The sequence below is a fragment of the Acanthochromis polyacanthus genome, chromosome 14 (assembly GCF_021347895.1).
Source record: "Acanthochromis polyacanthus isolate Apoly-LR-REF ecotype Palm Island chromosome 14, KAUST_Apoly_ChrSc, whole genome shotgun sequence".
In the NCBI taxonomy this organism is placed as follows: domain Eukaryota; kingdom Metazoa; phylum Chordata; class Actinopteri; family Pomacentridae; genus Acanthochromis; species Acanthochromis polyacanthus.
The window spans coordinates 6,928,259-6,955,166 of NC_067126.1; the positions used below are offsets into that span (position 1 = coordinate 6,928,259).

The 26,908-nt window shown below is 37.7% G+C and overlaps 1 protein-coding gene across 2 annotated transcripts; it reads left to right on the forward strand.

Annotated features, from left to right (window-relative positions):
- The first annotated feature begins 1,661 nt into the window (after positions 1-1,661).
- Positions 1,662-26,847, forward strand: lmln (leishmanolysin-like (metallopeptidase M8 family)). 2 transcript variants are annotated; one of them, XM_022219586.2, is made up of 16 exons: positions 1,677-2,157; positions 3,818-3,921; positions 4,072-4,102; positions 4,806-4,888; positions 5,726-5,843; positions 8,656-8,834; positions 9,038-9,143; positions 10,172-10,266; positions 11,413-11,530; positions 12,468-12,575; positions 12,654-12,841; positions 14,725-14,857; positions 15,410-15,569; positions 16,035-16,165; positions 16,864-17,074; positions 18,499-26,847. In XM_022219586.2, the coding sequence occupies exons 1-16, from the start codon at positions 2,020-2,022 to the stop codon at positions 18,597-18,599; spliced, it is 2,004 nt and encodes a 667-aa protein (XP_022075278.1). In that variant the 5' UTR covers positions 1,677-2,019; the 3' UTR covers positions 18,600-26,847. The 2 variants fall into 2 exon arrangements, with proteins under 2 accessions (XP_051815415.1, XP_022075278.1); XM_051959455.1 differs by having other exon boundaries at positions 1,662-2,157; positions 12,468-12,841.
- Positions 26,848-26,908: the final 61 nt, after the last annotated feature.

Here is a 26,908-nt window from a genome sequence, read left to right on the forward strand (position 1 = left end):
AGCCATTGAAGAATAGTGGACCCCCCCAATAAAACAAGTTATCTAGTAATGACACATTACAATAAAATGTAATTATGAATCCTGTATCTCATAGTTTTTACAATAATTTTTTTAAAGATCTTTTTCTGGAAAAAAATAAAACAAAACTGCACCTTTCAGAGTGTCCTTTTATTGTGGGCAGTCTAAGGCACACCTGTGCACGAATCATGGTGTCTAATCAGCATCTTGATATGGAACACCTGTGAGGTGGGATGGATTATCTCAGCAAAGGAGAAGTGCTCACTATCACAGATTTAGACAGATTTGTGAACAATATTTGAGAGAAATGGTGATATTGTGTATGTGGAAAAAGTTTTAGATCTTTGAGTTCATCTCATAAAAAATGGGAGCAAAAACAAAAGTGTTGTGTTTATATTTTTGTTGAGTACATTTCTGTAGTTGACAGTTTGCAGGTTTTATGTTCTTACTTTAGATATGTAAAATTCATATTTCTGTGTATTTAAAAAATAGAATAAAAGAATAAATCTGTAAAATAAAAAGCAAAAATACCATAAAACTGCTTCGTTTCCTATAGTGTGCTCAATACATTCATACAGAACACATTCTATAAGTAGTAGATAAACGTGATGTGATACAATGAAGTGGGAGGAAAAATACACACAGTCCAGAATAAGATCAACATAAGACTGGAAAGAACTCAAACACCTTTAAATAAAGGTAAAATCTGAGAAAAGACTTTTTAGATGATACTAACAGAGGTGTGGTGACATCTACTGGAGATACTACAGTCTGGCTCAATACATGACAACAGAATAATAAAAGTTACAAGATTATAGTACTTTATTATAGTCTAACATAAGATTTAAAAAAAATCGAATCTAACCCAAAGACACACAAAATGACCATAAAGAACCATAAAAATACCACAAAGAGATACAATAGTACTACAGATACACAAAAAAACTACCACAGAGACACACAATGGCCTTAAGGAATAGCAAAATTACCCCAAATAGACACAAATCTACCGCGGAGAGACACAAAACTACTGCAGCTACACAAAAAAACATCCACAAGGTGAGACTAAATGATCACAAAGAGACACACAATTGCCCAAAAGCGACACAAATAGCTGCAGACACAGTCCCTTAAAGAATAACAAAATAACCCCAAATAGACATGAAACTACCAAAAAGAGACACAATGATCCCCATGACACACAACTCTTTTGCAAAGAGGAACTAAAGTACGACAAATGCACAAAAAGTACCACACAGAGATACAAAATGACCTCAAAAGGACACAAAACAACTACAAAGACACAAAATGACCCTACGGAGACATAAAAATAAATTCTGTGACTTTTTAGATGATATTAGCAAAGATATAGGTGGAGATTCAACAGTCTGGTTCCTTTTTTTATTTATTTATTTTTACAAAAATAAGATTTACAGGATTGTAATGCTTTATTATATTACAACATAAGACATAAATAAAAATCAAATCTACCACAAAGATACACAAGATTTAACAGAAACATTTACATCATATACAGAATATATACGTAATCTGCTGGGGTTAGAACAGGGATTATCTTTTATAAAAACAGCAGAATAAAATCATCATTTTATGAACTCCGAGCCATCTGTTAATAGACGATCTTTGTAGTGCTGAGCCGACAACCGTACCAAACATCTCCGTCTGAGTGACTCATCTTTTCATAGGTGGATCTTCGGGGCGCCGGTTCTCTCTCCCAGCTGACTCCGGACAACAAACCAGGAGCCGCCGCAGCTGTCAGCCGCTCATCTCCCCGTTTACCGGCCGGCTTAGAGCCACCACCGCTGCCTCCTGACTGCACATTCAACCAGCTACGCGTCACTCCTTTTTGCGGGATGCTGACATGTTCTGATTTACCCCACAAGCGATGAGTGAAACGAGCGCCGAGGCGACCGGACCGAGACCGGCGGAGGTTCTGTTGACGTCGGGCTGCCGAGCCTCGCTCGTCGGGCAGGTCGGAGGATGGAGCCGAGGCTGAACGGGGATGGCAAGCCGTCCGTGTCCCGGTTCCTCCTCGGCCCTGTCCTCGTCTTCTCCCTCCTGACTGTGCTGGCGAGCTGTCACGGTACCTGTAAGCACCGAGCGCCGGCTCCGAGCGAGGTGAGCCGCGGCTGTCAGCCCTGTTAGTCCGATAAGCTAAGCTAGGCTAAGCTAAGCTAACTAAGCTAGCACTGTGGAGCGAAGGGCTAGGCTAGCATGCTAGCTGTCATGGGTAATTAACTGTTTATATTGTATATTATACGATTTAATAACATTTTACAACCCCGGTGCGTTGTCATGTATTTCGTGGCACACACTATTTTTCATTCTTTAGTGAAATTCTGTTTTTGGGACATTATTTAAAGACTGTTGTTCACCTGAATGAGATTTGCTACACAGTTAGCAAGCAAGCTAACAGGCTAACATGAAGCTACTTAGTGGTTTACTGTGCAGCATCTGTCGAGCTCACAGACAGTAGAATGTGACAGCAGTGATTTAAGGGTTCATTCAGTAGCTTTACCTGTTCATCTTCACCCTGTGTTTCCCTAGCAACAAGAAAATAACACATCCAGGTAGAGCTCTTCACAATAAAAGTGCAATCTTTGCAAGTATCACATTTGCATTCCTAACTTTTTATTCACAAAGGCCAGGTGTTTTAAACGATATATAAATTATAAAAAATAGGGACTTATGTTTTTTTTTCAGGGTTAATACCGATTATTAGTTATCTGGGACACCAATAACTGGTATTTGTTTGTTTATTTTTTTTGTTTAGATTTCACATTTGTTTATTTACAAGACGTTTCCCTATATTTTTCCCTTTCCTTGCTTTATTTGTATAGCCCCAGTTACAAAGTGCTTTGCTATAAAACAAGTCATTAAAATTAAAAAAAATAAGGTCCTATGTATTCAAGATAACAAGATAATAGTTCAGCTTTTGTAGACTTTCAAAACTATTTCTTATACAGCACATTCAAGACAACAGCTGGTTCTTAAAGTGCTATATAGGCTGTTAATCCTTTAGTTTTTGTTATTATTTTACGACTTTTCTAATTTTGTAGGTACATACATGTGCATTAAGTTGTATGTAATTATTCTGCATATTTGCAACCAGCTGTGGGCGAGACATTGCACAGAGACAGGCAGCTGCATCAGAGCAAAAGTAGCACATTTTTAGTTATTTTGAAATTATTTTAATTTGGAATTAGTTAAAAAAAAAAGTGATTCTGATCACTGGACAAATGCTCCGTATCAGATCTGATCATTGGCCATTCCAGTAAGCAGTTGACACCTAATGAAGAGCTTTCCAGGTAGATTTCTTCTTAATAAATCACAGCATCGATAAACATAATATTGAGTAAACCTTCATTTGCACTAAAATTCAATTAATAAGGGATCAATCATGCATTCTTTGTGTCATGTTTTTATTAGTATTAAGTGTATTGCTAAAATGCGAGCCACAGTTCGTGTCGTGTTTTATCCTTAGGTTCAAATCATTGAAGTTTGCATCGGAATTTCAGAAAGATAATTACTCAGCAACATTTTAGAAGCCCAGAAGATGTTTGACAACATTTATACATATTCAAAATTTATTTTCAGAGGCCTCAGACTGCTCTGATTATCATAAATATCAAATGTTTACCTCTGTGGTCAGACCAGCACTGATACATCCATAAAAAACTGAAATTGTCTGACCTCTAGTTGCTAAATAGAAGAAACAGCCAGTTCCTGTGGACTGATTTGCTTTCTAGAACACTGAAGTTTATGTTTTTGCTTTTAGGTCGTCCATCATGTTTACTTGAAGCCTGAACGTTTGACGAAAAGAAGCTCTCCTGATGACCTTCAGCTGAAGATAAAGATCATCTATGACAACAGTGTTGACCAGTAAGAAGTGCAGCAGCAGCTTAGAGCACTCACTAATATGAACAGGGACAGGTTATAGAAACAAGTTCTAAACAATCATAAAGCAGTTTCTTTATGATTCTTGAAATGCAGAACTTAAGTGAAAGTGATTTTTTCTATGTTTCTCAACAGGCTTCCTGCAGACAAGAGAAGACTGGTGAAGGTGAGGGAACACCTGAGAGTTTTATTGTATTTGTTTATAAATGTGATACCAATAGATAAATCAATGTTCTTATCAGTGATCTATCAGCTGCAGTACCAGCGGTAGAAACGGACTGAGCAGCTAATCAAACATAAAAACACATCAATGTGATTTCTGCATCACCAGCTGACTACATGTCAGGTTTCCATGGTAATGTGATGCATTCAGTGTGTGATTCTGTAACTACACGGCTTCATTTGGTGGTTTTAGTAACGTACAGATCAACAGGTTCACACATAAAACAGAATCTGAATCATTCAGAGAATCATCAGGAAACTATTTGGTTAAAGAGAGATGAACCTCTGAACAGAACCTGATCTGGACCAGCATCTGTTACCATGGAGATCTAGCTCTGCAGCATCAGTTACCATGGAGACCTAGCAGGTTAAAGAGCCTTCATGATACTGGAAACTCTGACTTTGAGCTCAGCCTACCTGCTAACACACTAATCTCACTTCGTAGTACAGAACTCTGTTATCAAACGTCTGTCACAGAGAAGTTGTTTTTTTTCTCAGCTGGGCAGTGAGGTGAAACCACAGTATCAGCTGACAAACATTGTTTTTGCTCACCTGCTGTGAATGAAATGAAGTAGGTCTGTACACCAGGATGTCACTGTTGGAGGCGTAATCAACTGAAGCTGTTGTTGTGTTTATTTCCTCCTCAGGATAAGTTGTTTCCTCAGGCCATCGACTACCTGCAGAGAGCCTTCAGTGTGAGGCGCAGGGTTGGACCTGTGCTGCTCAGCAGGTAGGTGGTCTGGCACCAGTCAGCATGTTTGAGGGTCCAATAATCCAATAATGTGACTCTTCTGGTTAAAAACACTTGACTTTAAAATGGAAAAAACCTCAATCTGACTGCATTTAGAAATTAAATTTGCTACAAATAGTGTAGAACTACTACACGCCAATTATGAGACATTCTTACTATTCAATCAAGTTTGAGTAGTTTTCAAAAAGAAAATATGGCTAAAAATCTCCAAATCTAGCTTCTGAAATAGAGATTTAATGTGAATGTATATATCATTTGGTTTAGTTCCTCATCCCAGATGATAAAATTATCATTTTTGATTTGTGGACAGATTAAACCTTTAGAATAATTTTTAGTTGCAGACATAATACAGTGTTGGAACAAGTTTTCAGTTTTTTTGCACAAGTAAAAACAGTATTACCACTGTGTAGAGATACTGTATGTGCAGCATTCAATAGGTTACCTTGGTACAAAAGTGTCAGAATATACTCAATTATGTCCAATGTGCTTTATTATTGTGTTTTGAGTATTGATGCATTATACAGCAGTATAATACATTTAAAGTCCTCCTTTTCCGGCTGCATACCTGCAACACATCTAGGCTAACTTTGACTATATTATACTGCTTTGTACCTTAATCTGTAATATTGCATCATTATTTATTTGTTTGTTCCATTTTCAGCATATATTCTCTCAGTTTAAATGTTAAGCAGTCTTTAGACTCCTCTAGTCTGAGTGTCAGATGTTGACATGTTTATGGAAGCAACTAGAACATTGTATTTTCTCTGGCAGCCTGATGCAGAGTTAATTTAGTGTTTGTTGTTCCCGTCGCCTCAGACAATGTGCAACCAACCAGTACATGCGGAAGCGAGATGACCCTCACCGCTACTGCCAGGACGCCTGTGCAGACGTCACCCGGTGTGGCCCCGTCATCGTGCCACAGCACCACCTGCAGGTCAGGAAGGGCTACAATCAGATTATCTATGTATAATGTAATAACAAACATAGAGTCTACTGCCATGCTAGCAGCTCTGTTGAGTTGTTCTCAGACTCAGAGCTAAAATGCTAACAGCGGCTAACACTCACACAGTGTCAACGTGCTTTAATAATTTAGCACCTTCACTGATTGCCAGGCGGCATGAAAATATCAGCCAAAGCAGCTAAAGAGCCAATTGTTCCCCAGAGCGAATACAGAGTGAATATTGGACTTGAATCAGGCGATTTGTGTTTCTGAATTTAATTTTCACACCTGTACAGTAACAGAGTAGCCTCACCTGACAAAACTGCAGTCTTTTCTATTTATCCATCATCAGAAAGCAGATGCAGCTACGACAACTGAAGCTGACCGCCTCAGACTGTGTATAAATGGTGGACGTAGTCACTGTGACGTCACCGATTGGTTTGTGGACAAACGTTTTAAAGCCTCGAGTTTGTCTAGTTGACCGTTCAAACCAAAAGCAAAGAGCGACGACTAGATTTGGCTGAGATCTATCACACATTAGCAAATTAAGCATAACCTTCTTTTTTTGTCTATTTCTCTTTAAACGAGGCCATAATCCACAAAATTAGCACCATGCTGGGTTAAAGGAGACATGAAACAAGCGATTCAGACCATAAATTTATTTGGGATAATGTTTCCTGAGGTAACAAGTCAAAGGAGAATAAATTAATCTTCTCAACACAAGCAGGGGAGTCGCCCCCTGCTGGCTGTTACAAAGAAGGCAGGTTTAAGATGCCGCTGCATTTGCTTCTTTTTTTATGTCCACTTTTCATATACAGTCTTTGCAAAAACATTAACATTATAACTAAGGTGAAACCTGGAGTTTCTAAGCGTGAACCAATGCAGTAAAAACACTACAAGACCTTTATTTTGTCCACTGTAAGGTGAGATAACTGAAAGAAAACAGCAATTTCAAGTGGAAAATCCTCGTTGCACAAAGAGTAAATTCTTAAAGTTGCGGCTAATTTACCAGTTTTGGGGTTCACCATCTTTTAGAAGTGTGCATGTGGTCAGGAGGAATTAACTGCCAATCGTTCATTAGCTGCTTAACCTCCTGAGCCACCGCTGCCTTCACAGTGGAGCGAGCATAGAGCAGAGTTGGAAGGCTGAAAGGATAAAAGAAGGGTATTGTCAGGATGTTAATCAGATTATGATTATTGTGGATGCTGGGCAGGAGCTAATAATAGAGCTGCAACCTCTAATTCTGGTGTCTGTTATTACTGCAGAACATCCGAGGCTCGCTACTGAAAACAGCTACGACTGATCGATTAGTGGTCAATTATTACATTAATCACCAACTATTTAATGATCGATTAGAGATAGATAATTTATTCATCCATTTGGGGAAATTCAACATACCTGGTAGCTCACACATGTTAAATTTAAGAAGAAAAAGGAATTTAATGTGCAAAAATAACGAGCAGAACAACAGGTAAATCATACTGATAGAAGAAAAAAGGTACAAAATTGTGCTGGTATTTACAATAGAAGAAAAACATTAAAAAGTCTAAATAAATAATAATAATAATAAATCAGTTTGAGTAATTTCTTTAGCATTTGAAAAATGTATCTAATTCCATTTTTAAAAAATGTGAATATTTTCTGGTTTCTTTCCTCTTCTATTAAAATAAACTGATTTTTTGGGGGGGTTGTAGACAATATAAAAGATCTACTGACAAACACTATTTATGCTGACCTGCAAAAATTTTAAAAACGGGATTTCTAAATCTTTTTTATTTAAAAATTACAATTTTTACATATATTTATTTTTTAAATGTAAAAATATATCTAATTCCAGTTTTTAAATGTGAATATTTTCTGATTTCTTTACTCTTCTATTAAAGTCTAGCCTTATTTTAGCTACTTATTGTATTGCAGTAATGTATTAGACTTATATCAGGGTTAGATCTTAACTTTTTTCTGCACTAGCCACCCGGGCTAGTAGCTTGCAAAATGCACTAGCCCGCAGAATGTTGCACTAGCCCGTTACTTGAAGCCCCTCCATCGGACGTTATGGGGCGGAACGAATATTTGGATATTAGTCTTTAATAGGGCCCGACTATTCAGAGGCCAGAAAACACTATTCGGGCCAGCCCTACTATGCTCATAACTAACTGACACAGCACTAAGGAACACCTGTTTCACAATCTGAAAGTCACATGTATTTCAATTCTAAAAAACTAACAGATTTTGAGACTTCTTGAATCTCCATACTCACCAGGTTATGCTCCCTGCGCTCAGAATCACTGGCCATCTGGGTAAGCCCATTAAAAGCTATGCTATCTTGCAAATTCACTGCAAATCTCCTCACTCACATTTCAAACAAACTTTTCAAACATGGCTGACATCACCCCACCTTACTGCCCTGCCATCTACCCTAAGTTACAGATTCTGTTAAGCACTTATCATGGTGCAACACAGTTACCTGTGTCAATGAACAATGACATCAACAATGCATTACAATAGAAATAGAGTGAATTTAAAAAGTTTTGCACTAGCCAACACGGGCTAGTAGCAGAGATTTTGCACTAGCCCGTGGATGTGTGCACTAGCCACGGGCTAGTGGGCTAGTGTTAAGATCTAACCCTGTATATATTATTGCTTTTCTACTTTTTAGGCTCTACGTTTCATATGTTTTGCCATTTTGGGTTTTTTTTTTTTTTTGAGAAACATCTTGCACAAGAACTTCCTTTGGGATTAACAAAGTTTAATCTTATCTTAGATTTTGGTCCCTTAGTTTACTCTTGTTTTGCATTTTCCTCTCCAGCAATGCAAGGTGTGCAGTGAATCTGGGAAGTCCTGTGGCCCCTCAGGGCCTCCAGACGGCCCCGGAGTCGAGGGGTCCGACTTCGTGCTGTACGTCAGCGGCATCACCACGGAGCGCTGTGGTCAGGAGAACATTGTGGCCTATGCTGCTTACTGCCAGCTGGAGGCAGAGCTGGACAGGTGAGGCCAGAAACAACGTATTAATGCCACTGAAGTAAACAAAAAACGACTTTTCCTGCCTAAAAACAGAGCAGTCCAACCTTTAAACTAGTCAGAATTTCAAGATTAACATGTAAAACTGAATTTGGTTTTAAAATTAGCGTAGAAATAAATGAAACTGTTAATATCTAATGATATGAGCTAAAATGAGTTTGTGTTTTCAGACCTATAGCCGGCTACGCCAACCTGTGTCCCGCCATGATCTCCTCTCAGCCTCAGGAGTTTGAAGGGATGCTCTCCACGGTCAAACATGAGATCATCCACGCTCTGGTCAGTACAACATCACTGTTCTTACGTCATCTGTCAAACCGAGCTTTTTAGTCTTGAAAGGAAAGTTTACCTTTAACCTTAGCTAGACTCAACTGGATTACAGTTAATGCTTTGCAGTTTATTTTATGCAACACTTAGACTAGGCTGTCTGACTTTTGTGTTTATTAAGAACAAATGCAGTGGAATTAAGTACACTGCATGTCCAAGCAAAAGTCGCCATTGGATTTACTAAGCAAGTAGATAAAAGCCTTCCATTGGATAATTACTGCAGTGATGAATACGTTTCAGCTGCAACAACTTCTTTAACCCGAGCTGATGCAGTGAGGAGCTTCTCATTTCTTAAACAACCATGTTAGAAGACATGTCCTATAGTGGTGGAATGGATGTTAATCCGTCTCAGAAGGGTGAAATTACTAAATTGCTTATAAACCAACTACCTGGAAGAAGCATTTGTTTAATGAGTTTGTATCTAATTTGGAGTGTTACAGCACTGCTTCAAAGGCTGAAGTCAGGGGAAAGGAGTCCGTACTTGCAGATTTGATGGTTTCTAGGTCAGAATATGATTAATTCCCCTGCACAGATGGCAGGAGACACTGTACACCTGCTCCTTATTCTAACCTGCCCAGTGAGTACAGCCTGGCCACACCAGACAGCTTGTTTTTCTGACTGTCTTTTCTGAGACATGTAGTTCGTGATGTTAATGCAAGCCAGCGACAGCATCTCTCTAAGCTTCTTTGTTTTCTCTGTACTGGAGCATTTACTTCCCCACTGGGAGTTAACAACATTGAGTTTTCACCCCGTCTTAATGGAGTAAAATAACAAATCCTAACAAATCCATTAAGAAGGGGTGAAAGCTCAATCTTGTTAACTCCTAATTTACCTGCTTTTTACGTGTTCTGATTAATCATAAGAAAGGATGACAAACTCTGGTGTGATCAGGCTTTAACCGGGTTCAGAACAGAATGTATGTGGAGGATTTTCGAGGATACAAATGTCGCTAAAGTGCTGTTTTCACCTCCGCCCATCAGGGGTTTTCAGCCGGCCTGTTCGCCTTCTACCACGACGACGAAGGCAAACCTCTGACTCCTCGCTCCGTCAGCGGCCTGCCTGCCTTCAACGAGAGGTTTGTTAATCAAACTCTTACTTTGCATGACCGTGATTCTTTGTATCAGCAGAAAGCTATTACAAGAGAGGGGAGAACATCTAGTTTCCCCTTAATGCAGTGCTCACTAAAAAATGAGTTTCCTGTTAGTATGTGGCTCATTGTGTCCTCTGTGGAGCAGATTTTACAGTTAGATTTGGACAAACAGGGGTGATAAGTGTCAAAAATGTACTGTAAAAGCATTTCTACCTTTAGATTCAATGGTTTCAGTCAGCGAAAGTCTAAAGCTAGAGTACAGGACTTTAGCATTTAAAGGAACAGTCATCTGTATGTTGCAGCGTACCAGAGTTTAGATGTGGTTTGCGTATTGAGGAGAATGGAGCATGCTCAGAAACTAGTACTTTATGGTGGAAAAACTGAGGCAGTTTCCAAGAAAAGTTTCAGATGCTGCTGATAAAAAAATACTCAAGGTTCAGAGGAAAAACTGGAATCTAAAAAGCTTAGAAATCAACAGCAGTGCACTGTTAAAGACCGTGCATGTCATGACAGTCTGGAGTTTCCAGTGACTCACTGAAGTCTGAATTTCTAGGATGGATCCATTGAAGCACATGAATCTTTGTCACAGAGTCTAATAAGTGGATCCAGTGAGGTCCTGTTTAAACTGGCTTTGAGGAGTCACCAGCTGTAGTCGATTGTAATCACTCAGGAGTGAAGTTAAGCCGCAAAACACGACATTCTACATCATCCAAACTGACAACTGAAGTTGCTGTATGTGTGTTTCTGACCCAACAGTTTCAGCATATTACAGAAGACCTTTAATAAATCTATGAAAGAACCAAAATGCATTATTTAGGTTTTTTTGTGTATGATAAAGACGTATTGGTTTTAATGATTCAGTCAGAAACCATGATATACATGATCTTTATAAGTGGATGGAAACTACTTCGCAACTGTAGGCAACGTTTGTCACATTATTCCGACTGTCAGAAGCTCTATGCTGCAGTGTTCATGTTTTAAAGGAGTAGTTCAACATTTTTTGAACATAAAAATGTCTTTTCTTGCTGACCATGAAGCTTACTGCTGGTTAGTTTATCTTCATGTTGGGACTGAAAATGTTGAAGCTGCTCATCTTAGCTGTTGTAACTCCTGGTGTTAAACCTGTTCCAGTCTGGGTCTGTACCAGTGGAGCGAGGCGGTGATCCGGAGGGTCAGCAGGCTTTGGGACATCAGAGGAGGAGTGATGGTCCGACACCAAGTCCACGTCCTCGTCACTCCTCGGGTTGTGGTAAGAAGCAGCTTGTGTGGGTTCAGGAAATGTCGACATTAGAAAATAAAAAGAAGAAATAAGTCCCATTTAAAGTGGTTAATCAAATTAGTTTTCTGTCAACTATCTGAATCCAGACTGCAGTGGTCTCTGGTGCCCTTTTAGGTCTCTTTGTGGTTGTTTTGGGTCAGTTTGCATTGTGTCTTTTTTTAGTCATTTTTCAACAGTTTTTGAGTCTTTTTGTAATTGTTTTGTCTCTTTGTAGTCATTTTCATATGTTTTGTGTGTTTTTTGTAGTTGTCTTTTACCTCTTTGTAGTGGTTTTGTGTAGTCATCTTGTGTCTATTTTGTTGTCGTTTTGTGCCTCTGTAGTAATTTTTCAACATTTTTTATTGTGTGTTTTTTGTAGTTTTTATGTCTTTCTTTTTTGTGTCTATTGATAGTAATTTTTAAATTTTTGTATGTCATTTTGTAATTCTTTTATCTTTTATTTAGTCATTTTAACAGTGTTTGTGTGTGTTTTTAATTGCTTTGTGCCTCTTTGTTGTCATTTTATCTATTAATAGATATTTTCACCCTTTTCTGTTTATTTGTAGTTTTGTGCCTCTTTGTTGTCATTTTGTGTCTCCTTACAGTCCTTCTGTGCCACTTTATTGTCATTTTATGTCTGTTCTTTGGCATTTTGCATCATTTTTATGGTCATTCAGCATCATTGTGGTCTTTTAACTGAGCTCTGTGACTTATGAGTATCGGACTCAAACTCAGCTGCTGACTGATGCCATCAGGACGTGTTCACTAATTCATGTCCAGGTTATGTTACTAAATTGTAATATGAAGATGTGTGTGTACTAGAAAAGGCTGGAAAATGCTGACAAGAATGTAATATAAAAGTCAGATTAGAGGAAGCTGTAGTTTGGGTTGTTACTACCGTTAATGTATGTGTTGTTTCTGACTCCAGGAGGAGGCGAGGAGACACTTTAACTGCCCCATCCTGGAGGGGATGGAGCTGGAGAACCAGGGAGGGACTGGAACTGAGCTGAACCACTGGGAGAAGAGACTCCTGGAGGTCAGACAGGCTCTCTGGGCTTATCTGGTGGTAAACAGTTCGCTTTTCTCCTTCGTATTCACTCTTATATTCCTGCAGAACGAGGCGATGACGGGCTCCCACACCCAGAACCGGGTGTTTTCTCGGCTGACGCTGGCCATCATGGAGGACAGCGGCTGGTACCGAGCCAACTACAGCCTGGCTCAGAGGCTGGACTGGGGCCGCGGCCTCGGCTGCGACTTTGTCATGAAGAGCTGCAAGTTCTGGATGGACAGACAGAGACAGAGGTCACAATAACACTGTTCTAACACTTTTTTTTAATGCTCATGATCACAAAAAACTTTAGTTGTAAAGCATTGGTCGTTTAATCCCGCTGGCAACAAGTGTTGCCGCTCATTTTCTTTTAATTTTCGTTCTCTAAAAGTGTTGTTTTTGCTCTGGACAGCAAATGCAAGTTTTAAAATCAAAGAATAGGTTGTGTCCTTTAAATTACATCAGTGTCATGTTTACTTCCTGCCTGCACTGATTTTCCAGGGAAAAATCTGGGATTAAAACAAGCATGTACTGCAACAATTAGTCATTATTCAAGCAAAAACGTGCAAAATGCTGCTTATTCTGAGGTTTTATCTTCTGAAATTTCAGGAGTTCCTGCTTATCTTTAGTAGTTAACTTGAGTTTCTTTGTGGTTTTGGATGTTGGTCAGACAAAAGAAGATTAATTTTGCAATTCTGCAAAATTAAAACAAAAACATATAACAAACTTGAAAATTGAAAATATGATATGCAGATTTATTAAGTATAAAAGTAAGTTTATCATCATATAGTAACTAAAGTGTTCAAGTTCTAAACAGTACAAATTAGTGTTGTTACTTTGCTGCACCTTATTTTAATCTTTTAAGCATGTTTGTGTGAGATTACACATTAAAGTGTCATATTTTATGTACATTTTTGCTGGTAATGTGCAGACACTTTGAAGTTAGATTTTAAATGCAAAACTTAGTTTTTATGTTTTACCCTGTAGTACTGTCCTTTTTAATTCAACCCTGAATATTCGACATGCTAATTTGCATCATATATAAATTCTGCCACAGTATTTTGAACAGCATCAGGCCTGATTATACATTTTTTGAAGCCTTAAAACTGAAACACCAGAGAATATTTTAAGATATCACTGCCTCAGCATTCTGTTCTCTGTGAGAAAAGTGCAGACACAGCAGATTCTTACTGTTTCTGTCATCTTCAGGGACACGTTTGTTGAATCACTACTGTTTGTGCTGCGCAATATATAAGTCCAGTAAGCAACTTTCTAGTCTTTTCTGGTTAAACATTGGAGGCGTGGATGACTGTGTAGGGCGTTTCTTGGAAGTTAAAACTCACTGTTTGCAGGTTTAACAGCTTTACGTCAAAAATAACTTCATTTTTGACCTTATTTGTTTGGTATTAGTGTGACATGAAGCTACATACGGTTCAGAAAATATCACTGGTTGACTTCTGCGTCATCATTTTTCTGTTAATATGGGCTCAAAGAGGAGACCTTTCATGAAGGCTTCAAATTTTCAACTCACACACAGATTGTTTGATCCGCTCATACTGCAGACTCAGTGACATGATGAGAAAATTTGAGTTATTTAACTTTAATAGTTCCTGAGATATAATCAGTTTGTGCACAGCAAAACAGCAGGTTCTTATCTTTTGTGTTTATTACGGCACGTGTTGAATCACTACTGTTTGTGCTGCACAATATTTTTTTTGTCCATTAATCAAAATGCTTCCAAGCTCTTCTCTGAGTAAAAAACTGGAGGTTTGGATGAATGCTGAGAGCACATCTTCCACAATTTCTCAAGGCTCACTGTTTGCAGGTTTTACAGTTTTCCATCAAAAAATAGGTTCATAATTATCCTTTTTTCCACCGTAAATGAGTTGAAAATGATTTAAATTCAGGTTTAATGTACCAGAAACAGCCCAGTGAACAGTGTCATGCATCAAGAGAAACAAAGAGAGAAAATGTAGTCTGCCAGTTATTCTATGTCAGCCATGTGGTGTTTTTAGCATTTTTTTGAGCCGCATTTGTCTATTTTTATTGTTGTTTCCCCTTCAAAATTAAACCTACTAATTCTTGACTTTCTTCAAAAGTTCCCTGTCCTTCACCTAACCAGCGATGTTGTTTGCAGACGACACGCTGTGACTCCGTACTGCGACACGGTTCGAGCGTCTCCTCTACAGCTGACCTGCAGACAGGACCAGCTGGCTGTGGCCGTCTGCAACCTGCAGAAATACCCTCAGGAGCTGCCGCTGGAGTACCAGGTACACGAGAACAAAACGGGGAAATCACAACTATATTTAACAACAAGCAGAGCAGAGGTTTAACTGGGACAGCTCTTGGTGTCCTGATAAACTCCTTCAGGTCATTTCAGCTCAAATCATCACAGTTTTTGAAGAATTTCTGCTTTGACTGAAAATTTGATAGCGTAAAATATGGATTATTTATAAAGATATTTATGGATTTTAGTTTGATATATTGAATGCTTTCCAAGATAACTTTCAGCACAATTTACTGTAAATTTGAGGCTGTTTGAACAAGAACAATTGAAGATAAAAACTTGAAATTTTCATGATGCCATTGGTCCAAAAATGAAAAATATGCCCACATTAAAAAATGACTAAGTGCTTAGTTCTATTTAAAGAAACATTTTAAAACTACATAACTGCCGTGGATTAGGCTATCTGTTAATACTTTGGCTTTTGCATTTTGTTGTCCATTAGTTTCATATTGTATAGTATTTGCTGTGTGGTCCGTTACACTATGAGCTGGTTGTCTGTATGCTGTCAGTGATTCTGTGTGTTTTTGTTTGTCAGTATTTTGAGCGGATCCCAGACGTTGCTGCCGATCAGCTGTCGTTCTTCGGCGGCGCCGTGGAGATCGCCGACTACTGTCCCTTCAGCCAGGAGTTCAGCTGGCACCTGAGTGGAGAATACCAGAGGAACTCGTACTGCAGGGTCTCTGAGAACCAGCCAGGTAACGTCAACAACAAAGTGAGAGGAGTGGGTTAGCGGGTATGGAGAGTTTAAAGTTTCCAGTGTCATGAAGCTGGCGCTCTGGATCTCCTTGGTAACTGATGCTGCAGAGCTCGATCTCCATGGTAACTGATGCTGCACAGCTAGATCTCCATGGTAACTGATGCTGCAGAGCTCGATCTCCATTTACATTTCCAAAAATGTTCAGACTATCTCTCCTTGAGGACTTTTATACTTTCTTAGTGTTGCACTTGTGCACAATTATTCGGAAAAATAAACAGAAAGCCTGACAGAGAAGTCGTTCAACCACACTGTGTCAGATTATCAGTTTGTAGAAGTTGTAGAAATGTTTAGTCACCTTCGATGTTTAACTTGTTTTCTTTTAACTTCATGAGTGTAACTTCCAGCTTCTGTTGATGCTAACATGCTAACACCGGTGCTGTTTGTGTGAATATTTTGCTTCCAGACTGGTGGAGGAACTACGGAGCAGAGCAGTATGGACCAGAATCGGTGTGTCTGTACCAGAAGTCAGCCTTTGTGATGGAGCAGTGCACCAGGAAGATGACGTATCCCGACTGGGGCTCCGGATGCTACAAGGTGACGTCAGTCTTTCGGCTTTCTGTGTGTCGTCACAACATTTAATGAATTTCTGAAAGAGACACTTGAGTTTCACTTCTCTGTTTAAAAGCGTAAAGTTTTCTCAGCAGTGAACAGCTAGTTTAACCCACAAGATGTGACGATAATTAACAATCTCTAAAAGGAAACAGAGGTCACTTTTTCACTTCTTCAAACGTTTATCTACATGTACAGCTTGGTGCAAGCTCTAAAAGCAGCACTTCAGCTTCTGCGTCTAAACTATCAGCAGCTAGCATCCCAACAGAAGAAATTTACAGATTCAGCTTTACTTTAGATTTACAGTGAATTTAACTTTACCTACCTGTCCTCAGCAGAGTCATGTATTAATTCTCCACATTATGTAGTAACAACACACACATCCTGTGCATATTTCTGCAGAAAACATGTTCCTAGTTTGCCAAGCTAACAAGCTTCTGACTTATTTAGCAGCTGTTTCTGTTTATTTAGCATGCTAAATTAGCACCGTACTGATGTTATGATGTGGGACAGAATAGAGTGACATCAGCATTTTTAGATATATTTGTCTACTACTGCTACCACCTTCTGCTACTACTACTTCATGTCTAGTGTCCTGCAGGTGTCGTGTTTGCGTTGTACTACTGCTTCTACTACTATTCGTACTATTAGTACTACTACATGTTTATGGTGTGTGTGTTCAGGTGTCGTGTTCGTCTCAGGGCCTGACGGTCTTCGTCCAGGATCGATCCTTCCAGTGTTCCCGTAAAGGTCAGCTGCTGAGCGTCAGCGTCCGAGTCAACGACTGGGTTTACAACGGCGTCCTGATCTGCCCCGCCTGCACCGACTTCTGTGACGACTGCCCCCTGCCCCACCAGCTGCCCCCCATCAACACCTCCAGGAGTAACCCCATCGGTCAGTGTCACCAGTCCTCCGCCTACATTTATGCAGGATTTTGTAGCTGTAAGCTAGTGGCTGAGCAGATGTTAGTGGTGGCTGAATTAATTCAACATAAAACCATCAGGATCAAATAAATGCAAATCTCGAGGATCAGCTCTTGATCACAGTACAGATTAGCCACAGTTCAACACACAACAAACACAGAATTTGAAAAATAATGTATGAGCATTGGAAAAAGAGTGACATTTTAAAAATACTAAAAACAAAGAATAACTCTTAAAAATATAGAAAAAGAGAGAACAAAATAAAAAAAACATATGTAATTAATAACATTTTTTTTAAAAGATTCCTAAAATACAATTGAAAAATAAATAAAATTGCAAATATGACAGAAAACAGATTATATGAAAACATTAAAAATTTAAAATAAACCATAAAACACCATATAAACTCTGATGTACCACCTCCTAGAGCCAGTAGATGATCCATGTTTTAGGCTTTTAATTGCTTTAATATGAGGCTTTGAATGTGTTAATATGAGATGTTTTTGTATAAAACAGGTAACTCCGTTTTATAAATTTTCAGAGAAGTCTTTGTTTACTTGAAATAACAACACTAATAATTTATTTTTTCTCTATTTTGTCATGTGTCAAATCAACTCAACTTCAATTTGATTGATATTATCTCAAGTAAACAATAAAAACGTTTCCTGAAAATTTATCAAAACGGAGTTATCTGTTTTGCAAATGAACTCTTCATATGTTTATATGAGATGTTTTAGGATTTTAAACGTGTTAATGAGACATTTTAGACTTTAGTCCTATTAATATGAGACGTTTTAGGTTTTTAGATGCGTTAGTATGAGATTTTTTAGGTTTTAAAACCTGTTAACGAGACGTTTTAGGCTTTAAATGTGTTAATACGAGACGTTTTAGGCTTTAAATGTGTTAATGAGACGTTTTTGTCAAGAGGCAGGTAGACTAGAACCCAAAAATCAGGCACCACAGGAGGCAGACCGGTGTTTGAAACAAGAGTTTATTAAACAAACAAAAAGCTCGACTTGCAAATACGAGTCCGAGCGAGGGGAACAGCAAGGCAGGGTGGCTGAACGGGAGTCAGCAGCAACAATGAACCAGCAGGGACTGGTGGGGCGAGCCAGGCTTTAGCTGCCACTGATTGTTGATCACCTCCAGCTGTGGTCCCTCTGCAGCTGGAGGAAATTATTGTGATGAGCAGCACAGCACAGAGGGGGGCGGAGCCAAGAGACAGAGCAGAGGACAGGAGAGAGAGCAAGGGAGAGATGGGAGAGAGAGGAGAAAAGGAAGTAAGGAGGGAGAGAGAAAGGAGAAGAGAGGAAAGAGGACAGGCAGGGGACCACGGCTGGATGATGACAGTTTTATGCTTTAAACCTGTTAAAGTGAGATGTTTTGTGGTTTTAGATCCATGCTCCAGCTCTCCAGGTCTGGGCTTCACTCTGTGGCTGCTGCTGCTCAACCTGCTTCCCCTGGTGGCCGGACTTCTGCTCTGCCACTGCAGCTGATAAAACACCAGGTTGCTCACCACTCTCTGTACTGTCGACATCCGAGGATCTGGACCGCAGACGTCTACACTTTTTACTGTTCGTTGAAGAACCTCCTCTTCTTACTTCCTCCTTCCTTCCTTCATTCCTACAGTCCTCATTTTTCCATTCCTCGGTCTGTTCTCTGTTATCACACCGTTATATCCTCATCTGTCAGGGATCCTTTCACTGAAGCTCCATTCAGTGTGTTTACATGCACTTAAGTATCATCCAGCTTCCATTTAAACACACAAGCCCTTTTTAATCAGGTTGCAGGATTATAGAAAGCTGATTTTTCAGGTAGATTTCTATTAATGCCACCTGAACAAGTACATTGGTGAGCAGCTACGTGGCAGCTAATGTGGATATCTGAATCATCAGGAAACAGAACAAGTTTGATGAAAAGGGACCTTCTTTGCATCTTTTGCGTGAAAAATTAAGCTTTTTTTTGCAGATTTGTGCAAAATGCCAACCAAATTCTGCACACTGGGATGCATCAGTACCTGTTATTTTCATATCACATTCAGATGATTGCAAAGTACTGATATAAATACTTATTTTACATAATTAAGTATCTCTACCATCTCTAAAAGTGCACTGGAGTAACTGAAACCACTGCTTGATTAGCTGATCAACAGAACACTGGTGCACAATAAATAGTTATCTTAATAACAGATTATTTCAGTTATTTTTGAAGCAAAATTGATTTTAAAAAAGACACTAAAATAAGCTCTATATTTTAGCAAAATTTTGGGGCTTTTTGTTTTGCATATTTGATTAATTAATCCATAAAATGAACAATTAATTGTAAGATTAATTAATAATGACAAAGAGAGAAAATTGTAATAAATTTAAAATACATAATACGATAAACTTTATTTATATTGTGCTTACCAAAAATTAAAAATAAAAGCAGACCAGGGAGATAAAATAATAAAAACAGTCGTAGCATATGGGGAAAGAGATAAAATAAGACTAAATAAAGTAGAAAAACGAAAATAAAATCCTTAATCAGCCAGTTCAAACATCGTTCACAAAGATTAGAGATTTAAAAGTAGATAGAGGTTTAGTCTGTATATTTATAGCAGTGTTTCCACCAAAAAAACAAAAACTCCAGAAACTTCATTTTAGGTGCAAATATTCAGGAACTTTCCAAGGAACTCAAAGTTTCTCAGGGAAATTAGTTGATTTATTTTAAAGTTACGTCTGCTTCACTACGTTATTTAATGTAAAATGGTATCAGATGTTTTATCTGAGATGTTTTAATTGTGGTTTTGAGTAATTACTTCAATTCTTGTTTTTCTTGAGTGATTACTTCATTACAGTGCTTATAAACATGTTTTGTGCTGTAACAGTAGCTGTGTTTCCATCATGTGTTTGAGGCACATTTCAAGGTATTGAGAAAACAACAAAGTTCCATAACCGTTTGCAAAAAATATGTTTTTATGCTTGATTTTCTTCAAAAAAAGAGCTATTGAGCTAAGATGGCCTTAAACATGGCCGCTACAAACTGTCATGAAAGCATAATTGTAGTTTAGAGGGTTAGAAGCAGAGCAGTCTGACCCACTAAAGAATCCAGACTGAGTTCTATGTAATTTCTGTAATATTTTATGGCAGAGTGGTCTAATCCACAATAGCCCAAATGCGTTACAGTTGTGTTTCAGATGTTAGACCATTCTTGAAAACACAATACTCTGAACTCATTTTTCTCAAAAACTACAGAAAGTGGGTCAGACCACTCTGCTTCCAAATCCTTATTGTCCAAGATGCTTCAAAAATGATTCAGAATGACTTGAAAATGATACAGAATTACAGAAAATTTCCCAGAAATGGTCTAAAATGACAAACATTTCTTCAGAATGACAAATTTTAGACATGAAAATAGTCCAAAATGACTGAACAGTTCTCCAAAATCAGTCAGACTTTCTCTCAAATGATTAAAAATGATCCAGAATGACACTAAATTTGTCCAAGATGCTTTAAAAATCATCCAAAATGACTCAAAATGTATCTAAAAATGACTTAAATTATCCAGAATTGCAGAAAATTTGTCCAGAATTACCCCAAAATTGTGAGAAATGACAAAATCTTCCCAAAATGACTCTCAAAATTGACTAAAATTACTCAAATCTGTTCAGAATGAACTGAAAATGATTAAAAATGGTCTATATTTTAGTGGCAGAGTGGTCTAACCCACAACCCAAATATATTGTTACAGTGAACGTGAGACCATTCCAGAAAACCCAAAGCTTTGAGCCCATTATTCTCAAAAACTACAGAAAGTGGGTCAGACCACTCTGCTTCCAAACCCTTCAATTTTACTGATTTAAAACAATTCTTAAAGCTTTCTCTCCATTTTCCTCTTAAAAATGACCAAACTTTTGTTTCCGTCTTCATCTGCTTTGAGGTTCGTTGCCGGTTTGCAAACATCAGGTTTTATTAGCCACTCTACACAGCCTAGTTTTTAATTCTTTTGTCACATTTAAACGTTCTTTTCAGGTTTTCTTGAAAGTTAAATGGAAACACTTCTACTGATCAGGTTACTTAAGTGCATGAAAACAATCAGGGAAGTTCACCTTCTTCTGCAACATCAGGTTGTTTGGTTTGGAAACGACAAATCACATCATTTCTTTGCCCCCAAGACGGCAAACTGTCTCTGTTTTTCTGTATTTTTCCACCAACTGTGCAGAAAAGTGACAGATTTGCTTTGGCTTCTACCCAGATTTTGAACTTTACTTGAACCTGGGATCATCCTCCTTCATCAAACTCCTTTTTTTCTTTTTTATTTCCCTCTGAGGAGATAAATCTGTCTTTTTAGCTGAATCTTCTCAAACACATTTGAAAATCTTGATGAGAAATCGACTGGATCAGGAAGACGATTCCTTAGTCCAGCTGCCCGAACACGAAATAAAAGACGTCATTTTACGTGCAGCTGGATGATTTTAAAGCTGCAAATACTGTTTTCTTAACCCGTGAGCTGAAAGAACAGTTTCCTTCCTCCGAATGAGGCGACGCGAGGATCTGTGTGGTTTGCTGAACTGTTTGAAGTTTTCTAAGCTTGAAGGATATTTTACGCAGAGAAGTTTTAATGTAAATATAAATGTGAATCTCTCCTGAGAGGCGGCTCAGGTGGACGGAGTTTCTCAGCCTCCTCCTGACCGGTCAGTGAGTTTTAATTCATTACCTCGTTTGCTGTGAGTGGATTTCATGTCACGTTTACCAAGATTTGTTCAGCTGTCAGTCACTGTTGTTTCTTCATAGGGGTCAAAGTTTCTGTCCTTTGAGAAATTATCTTAACAATTTGACACTGTGCACATTAAGGCGGCTGTTAGGTTGTCAGAATTTTTCCCCAATCTGTTATTTCTGTTGTACATAAGAAATTATTCAGTCTTAAACAGAATCAAATCTTAAATTTTGGGGTTTAATCGACCCAAACCTCATTAAGAACTTTCAAAACCTGCAGGAACTTTAATTTACTTTGAAGAAAAGTCCAGAAAATATTTTTTTGTTGTGCCACATTCCTGCCAGCTTACGAATATTTGCATCAGAATAAATAATCCTGAATTCTGTGCATCTTCTAGATGCAAAATAAACGTAAAATTGCACTCGAATCTCCTCATATGTCGAACATTTGCTCATCAACAGACGCTATGACTTCCAATTTTATATATGAAAGAGTGTTTGGTATAAAACGTAATCAAATATGAGGTTTTGGGGTTTAATCAACCCAGAACTTGTGAAAAACTTTCGAAATATGCAGCAACTTTAATTTACGATGAGGAAAAGTCCAAAAACTTTCCTCAGGGGACAAGTCGGGCTGCACAGTTATGGCCAACACAATAATTCCAATTTTTTTTAATGTGATTATTCACCATTTTAGTGACAAAATATTTTCCTTGTTGTGCCATATTCCTACTAACGTACCAATGTTTGCATCAGAATACGACTTTAAACTGTTTCCTGAATCAGTGCATCTTCTAGAGGCAAAGTACACTTAAAAATGCACCTAAATCTCCTCCCATGTCGAATATCTGGCTAACAGACACTATAACTTACTATATCTTATATCTAAGAAAGTATTTGGTGTAAAAAGTAATGAAATATGAAATTATGGGATTTAATCGACACAAAACTCATAAAAAATTTCAAAACTTGTAGGAACTTTGAGAAAATGTCCAAAATGTATAAAATATTTTCCTCGTGTCACATTCCTGCTAACGTACAAATCTTTGCATCACAATATGACTTTAAATTACGTATGCTGAATTCAGTGCATCTTTAGAGGCAAAATATACATAAACCTGCACCCAAATCTCCTCATATGTTGAATATTTGCTTAACAGCAGACGCTATAACGTACCAGTGTTCCCTAAACGCCTCACATGCAGGTCAAACTAGCTAGGTGGTTGTGCACAGGGAAGCTTCTAGTCTCCACTTAGTTTCTTCAGACTTGTTTGCAGCCAAAAATTGCTTTTAAAGACTAAAATGAAGCCATCTAATGTCAGATTTACTCAAGCTAAGTCCAAGTGATTTTATCTACATGGTCTGTTTTCCATGAACTGAGCATTTTAAACATCAGATCATTTCATTGTCAGAAGCCAAAATTGTGATTGTAACTGTGCAGTCTGAGAAAGTTTCTCCAGTGAATGGGGTCAAATCTGTGGGAAAATTACACAATTGAGACTTTTCAAGAGAAGGACACCGTCAGATTCCCTCAAAATAGACTTTATTGGTTGTAAGACCCTGATTATTGTCCACCATAAGGAGAACAACCTGTCTGGAGTTCCTGGTGGGAAAACACCGTTTAGCAGCATTCAGAGTCGAGAAACCCACCTTTAAAGTTCCTCAACCTTTCTACACCCAAGCATGGACTTTGTTGGGTCGTAAAACTCTCTCCACACGACTTTATTTACTTCCTGCTGCAAACATGTAGGTAGAATTCCTTTAGGTCTTCTCATTTCCCAAAGAAAGTTGTGATAATATGAAAATCAAACCACGCCCCCTCTAGAAATATAGTGAATTTCCAAAGTTTTCTAGGTACGATTGTGGTTTAGTTGGGCTTAACATCCAAACAATGTTAATGCCACAGAGATTCTAGGAACTAAACCCAGAGAACATGCTGACATGAATCCATCTGGGCTTATTATCATTTAAGTATCTATTGAAAACACTTCAGGACGGTTTTATAACAAACAGATTGCAATGTTTTGTTGATCGTTTCTGCAATGAAGGAAACTTTTCGTGAGTTTGTTGCGTTGTTTAGTAGTGATTGTTTGTAAGACTGCTTCAGTGGAACACCTTCATCATGATATGCAGGAGGAAACTACAGCCAAAAAGAGTCGCACGGTATTCGAGTTGTTTGTTTGAAACAGAACAAATGTGCTTTTAATACCTTAATGTATGAAATGTGATGTGACTGAAGTGACGATACGTTTCCAGGGAAAATCTTTTTGTTTTTTTTTAAATCACGATAAAAAGAGATTTCTGGTGGTTATTTCATCTCTTTTGTTTTTGCTCATGTTTGTGTGGAAAAATACTCTGGAAGAAAAGTGGACCTTTTAAGAGAGGATTATTTTATCTCTTTGACTGTTTCTAATCCTCAACTGAAGTTTCATTCCAAAATGCTTTGTTCCCTGTTGGTCCTTTTTGTAATATTTGAGAGCAAACTACTTTATGACAGCTTGGTTTTGGAATCTGCTGGATTTTATGATTCAGGTATCCTAAGTTGAGATTTAAAATATTCTGGGACTATTTTCTCAACTCTCCACCATCAAGATGGAATTTATTTTTTGTTCTTTTACAAATGCAAAACCAAACATCTACTAAATGAAATCAAAACGATTAAAGACGGACACAAAATGACAAAGACACCTAAATCATTTCACACAACTCAAAAACAGATGCAAAACCCCATAAATCAGACATGAATTCTTGAATTTCCCTTGGGATTGATAAAGTATCTATCTATCTGAAAACAACCACAGAGAGATGCCAGATGAACATGTGGAGACACAAAAAAACTTAAAGGAGTCTCAAAATGACAGAGTACACAAAATGTTTACAGAGAGATACAAAACAACCACAAAAAGGCACAAAATGATCAAAGAAAGCAGAACGACTGCAGTCACACATAACTCAATGCAAATGATCAGAGATACATAAAACACCGACAGTAGACTAAAGAGACATTAATAAGTCACAAAATGATCCTAAAAAGAGAGAAAAGTACCATATAGATCCAGAATGACCACAGAAACACATAAAACACCTACAAAGAAACTACAGAGAAATTAACAGAAAGACAGAAAATGATCATTAAAAGACAGAACGACACTGAACAACTATATAGATACAAAATGACGACAGACACAAAACATCAGACACACAAAAAACCTACAAATAGATTCAAAACAACTTTAAAATGTCCATAAATAGACAAAAAAAGACTACAACTACACACAAGATGATCACGAAGAGACAGAAAACACCATATAGACATAGTAAACACCTAAAGAGTTACAAAACGACTTCAAAAATGCGCAAAATGACCACAAAGCGACACAAAACCACTACATCACCACATAGATACTGAACTACATAAAAACAAAAACTATAGACACACCGAGCAAAGACACAAAATGACCACAAAGAGACAAAAAAGAACTAGAAAGGCACACTAAACACCTACAAAAAGTTGCAAAACAACTATAAAAAGACAAAATTACCATGCATGGACATGAAAAACTACAAATACACACAAAACCATCATATAAACACTAAACAACTACGTAGAGACACAAAACATCACACACTAAACGCCTTCAAATAGATGCAACATAACTACAAAATAACCATAAATAGACAAAAAAAAGGAACTACAAATACACACAAGATGATCCTGAAGACAGAAAACACCATATAGACACTACAGAGTTGCAAGGAAACTTCAAAAACACACAAAATGACCATAAAGATACAAAAACATGACATAAAGACAAATTTTCACAAAACATTAGACACACTAAAAGTCACAAAACAACTACAAACGGTTGTAAAACAAACACTAAAAGACACCAAATGACCACAAAGAGATGAAAAAGAACTACAAATAACCACAAGATGGTCACAAAACCACCATATAGACACTCAACAACTACATAAAGACAATAACTACAAAAAGATGCCAAACATCACACACACAAAACACCTACAAATAGATGCAAAATGATCAAGAAACACACAAAATGACCACAAACAAACATTGTAGACACACTAAATACCAATAAAAAGATGCAATGCAACGACAAAAAGACACAAAATGACCACAAAGAAATGAAAAAAACTACAAATACACACAAGACGACCACAAAACCACCATCTGGATGTAAAATAACTATAAAAAGATGCCACACAACATCACAGACACACAAAACATTTACGAAGAGTAAAAAAAAAATGCAAACAGCAAAAAGACTGAGCTGACAACATAAGATCAGTGATGTGCATGAATCAGGCGACTTATACCGAAAACTCAACCAGTGAAAACTCATTTTAGGGACAAATCTTGAGTAAAACATGGATTTTGGAATGAAACTCTCCTTGAATGCAGCTTTTTGTCGTGCTCGGTGTTGCACTAAACCTGAAGAACCGGCCTTAACGTTTCCGTTTGGCTGCAGTGGAACCAGAGATTAAACGAAGCCTCCGAGGACGGTTTTATTCTTTGTTTATTTATATATTTATTGAAATGTAGCTCTCACCGGGTGTTTGTGTCCGTCTGTGTTTTCATCCATGTTTTGTTTTTTTTTTTGCAGTAAAGATGCTGGAATCATTATTTATAAATCATAAGTGTTAGGATTCATGCACTGTAGAGCGTCCTGTCATTACTTAGTGCAGATTGTCGTTATTATTATTTTAAGGAGGAATTTCACCTAAAAACTGACTCTGAACTGAAGGAGATGGTTTTGTTTTTTTGTTATAAAGATGTTTGAAGTTGCACTGAACTGAAATTAAATCAGATTTTCTTTGAAAAATGATCCTAAAAGTCAGTATTGGTGAAATCCGGATGACGTTTTATGCAGTGATGAGGAACAAAAACCTTCATTTAAAAACACTTTGCGTTTCTCAGCTGATCTTTGTTACGTTTATTTTTGTTTTTTAGAAAAAGGGCTGCTTTTTAAGACAAATCGAGACTTTTGTCTTGTCAGAATAAATGCTGTCTGTATCCCTGAAACGCCTGTTTGTGTTTTATTTATTGAATATTATTAAATATGCTGAATCAAAGTTGTTATATT

Excerpts from the sequence above, each read along its gene's own strand:
- lmln (XM_051959455.1), top strand. The coding sequence starts at position 2,020 with ATGGAGCCGAGGCTGAACGGGGATGGCAAGCCGTCCGTGTCCCGGTTC. Across the intron at positions 4,889-5,725 it reads GGACCTGTGCTGCTCAGCAG|ACAATGTGCAACCAACCAGT; the intron begins GTAGGTGGTCTG and ends CCGTCGCCTCAG. Across the intron at positions 16,166-16,863 it reads GGGGCTCCGGATGCTACAAG|GTGTCGTGTTCGTCTCAGGG; the intron begins GTGACGTCAGTC and ends GTGTGTGTTCAG.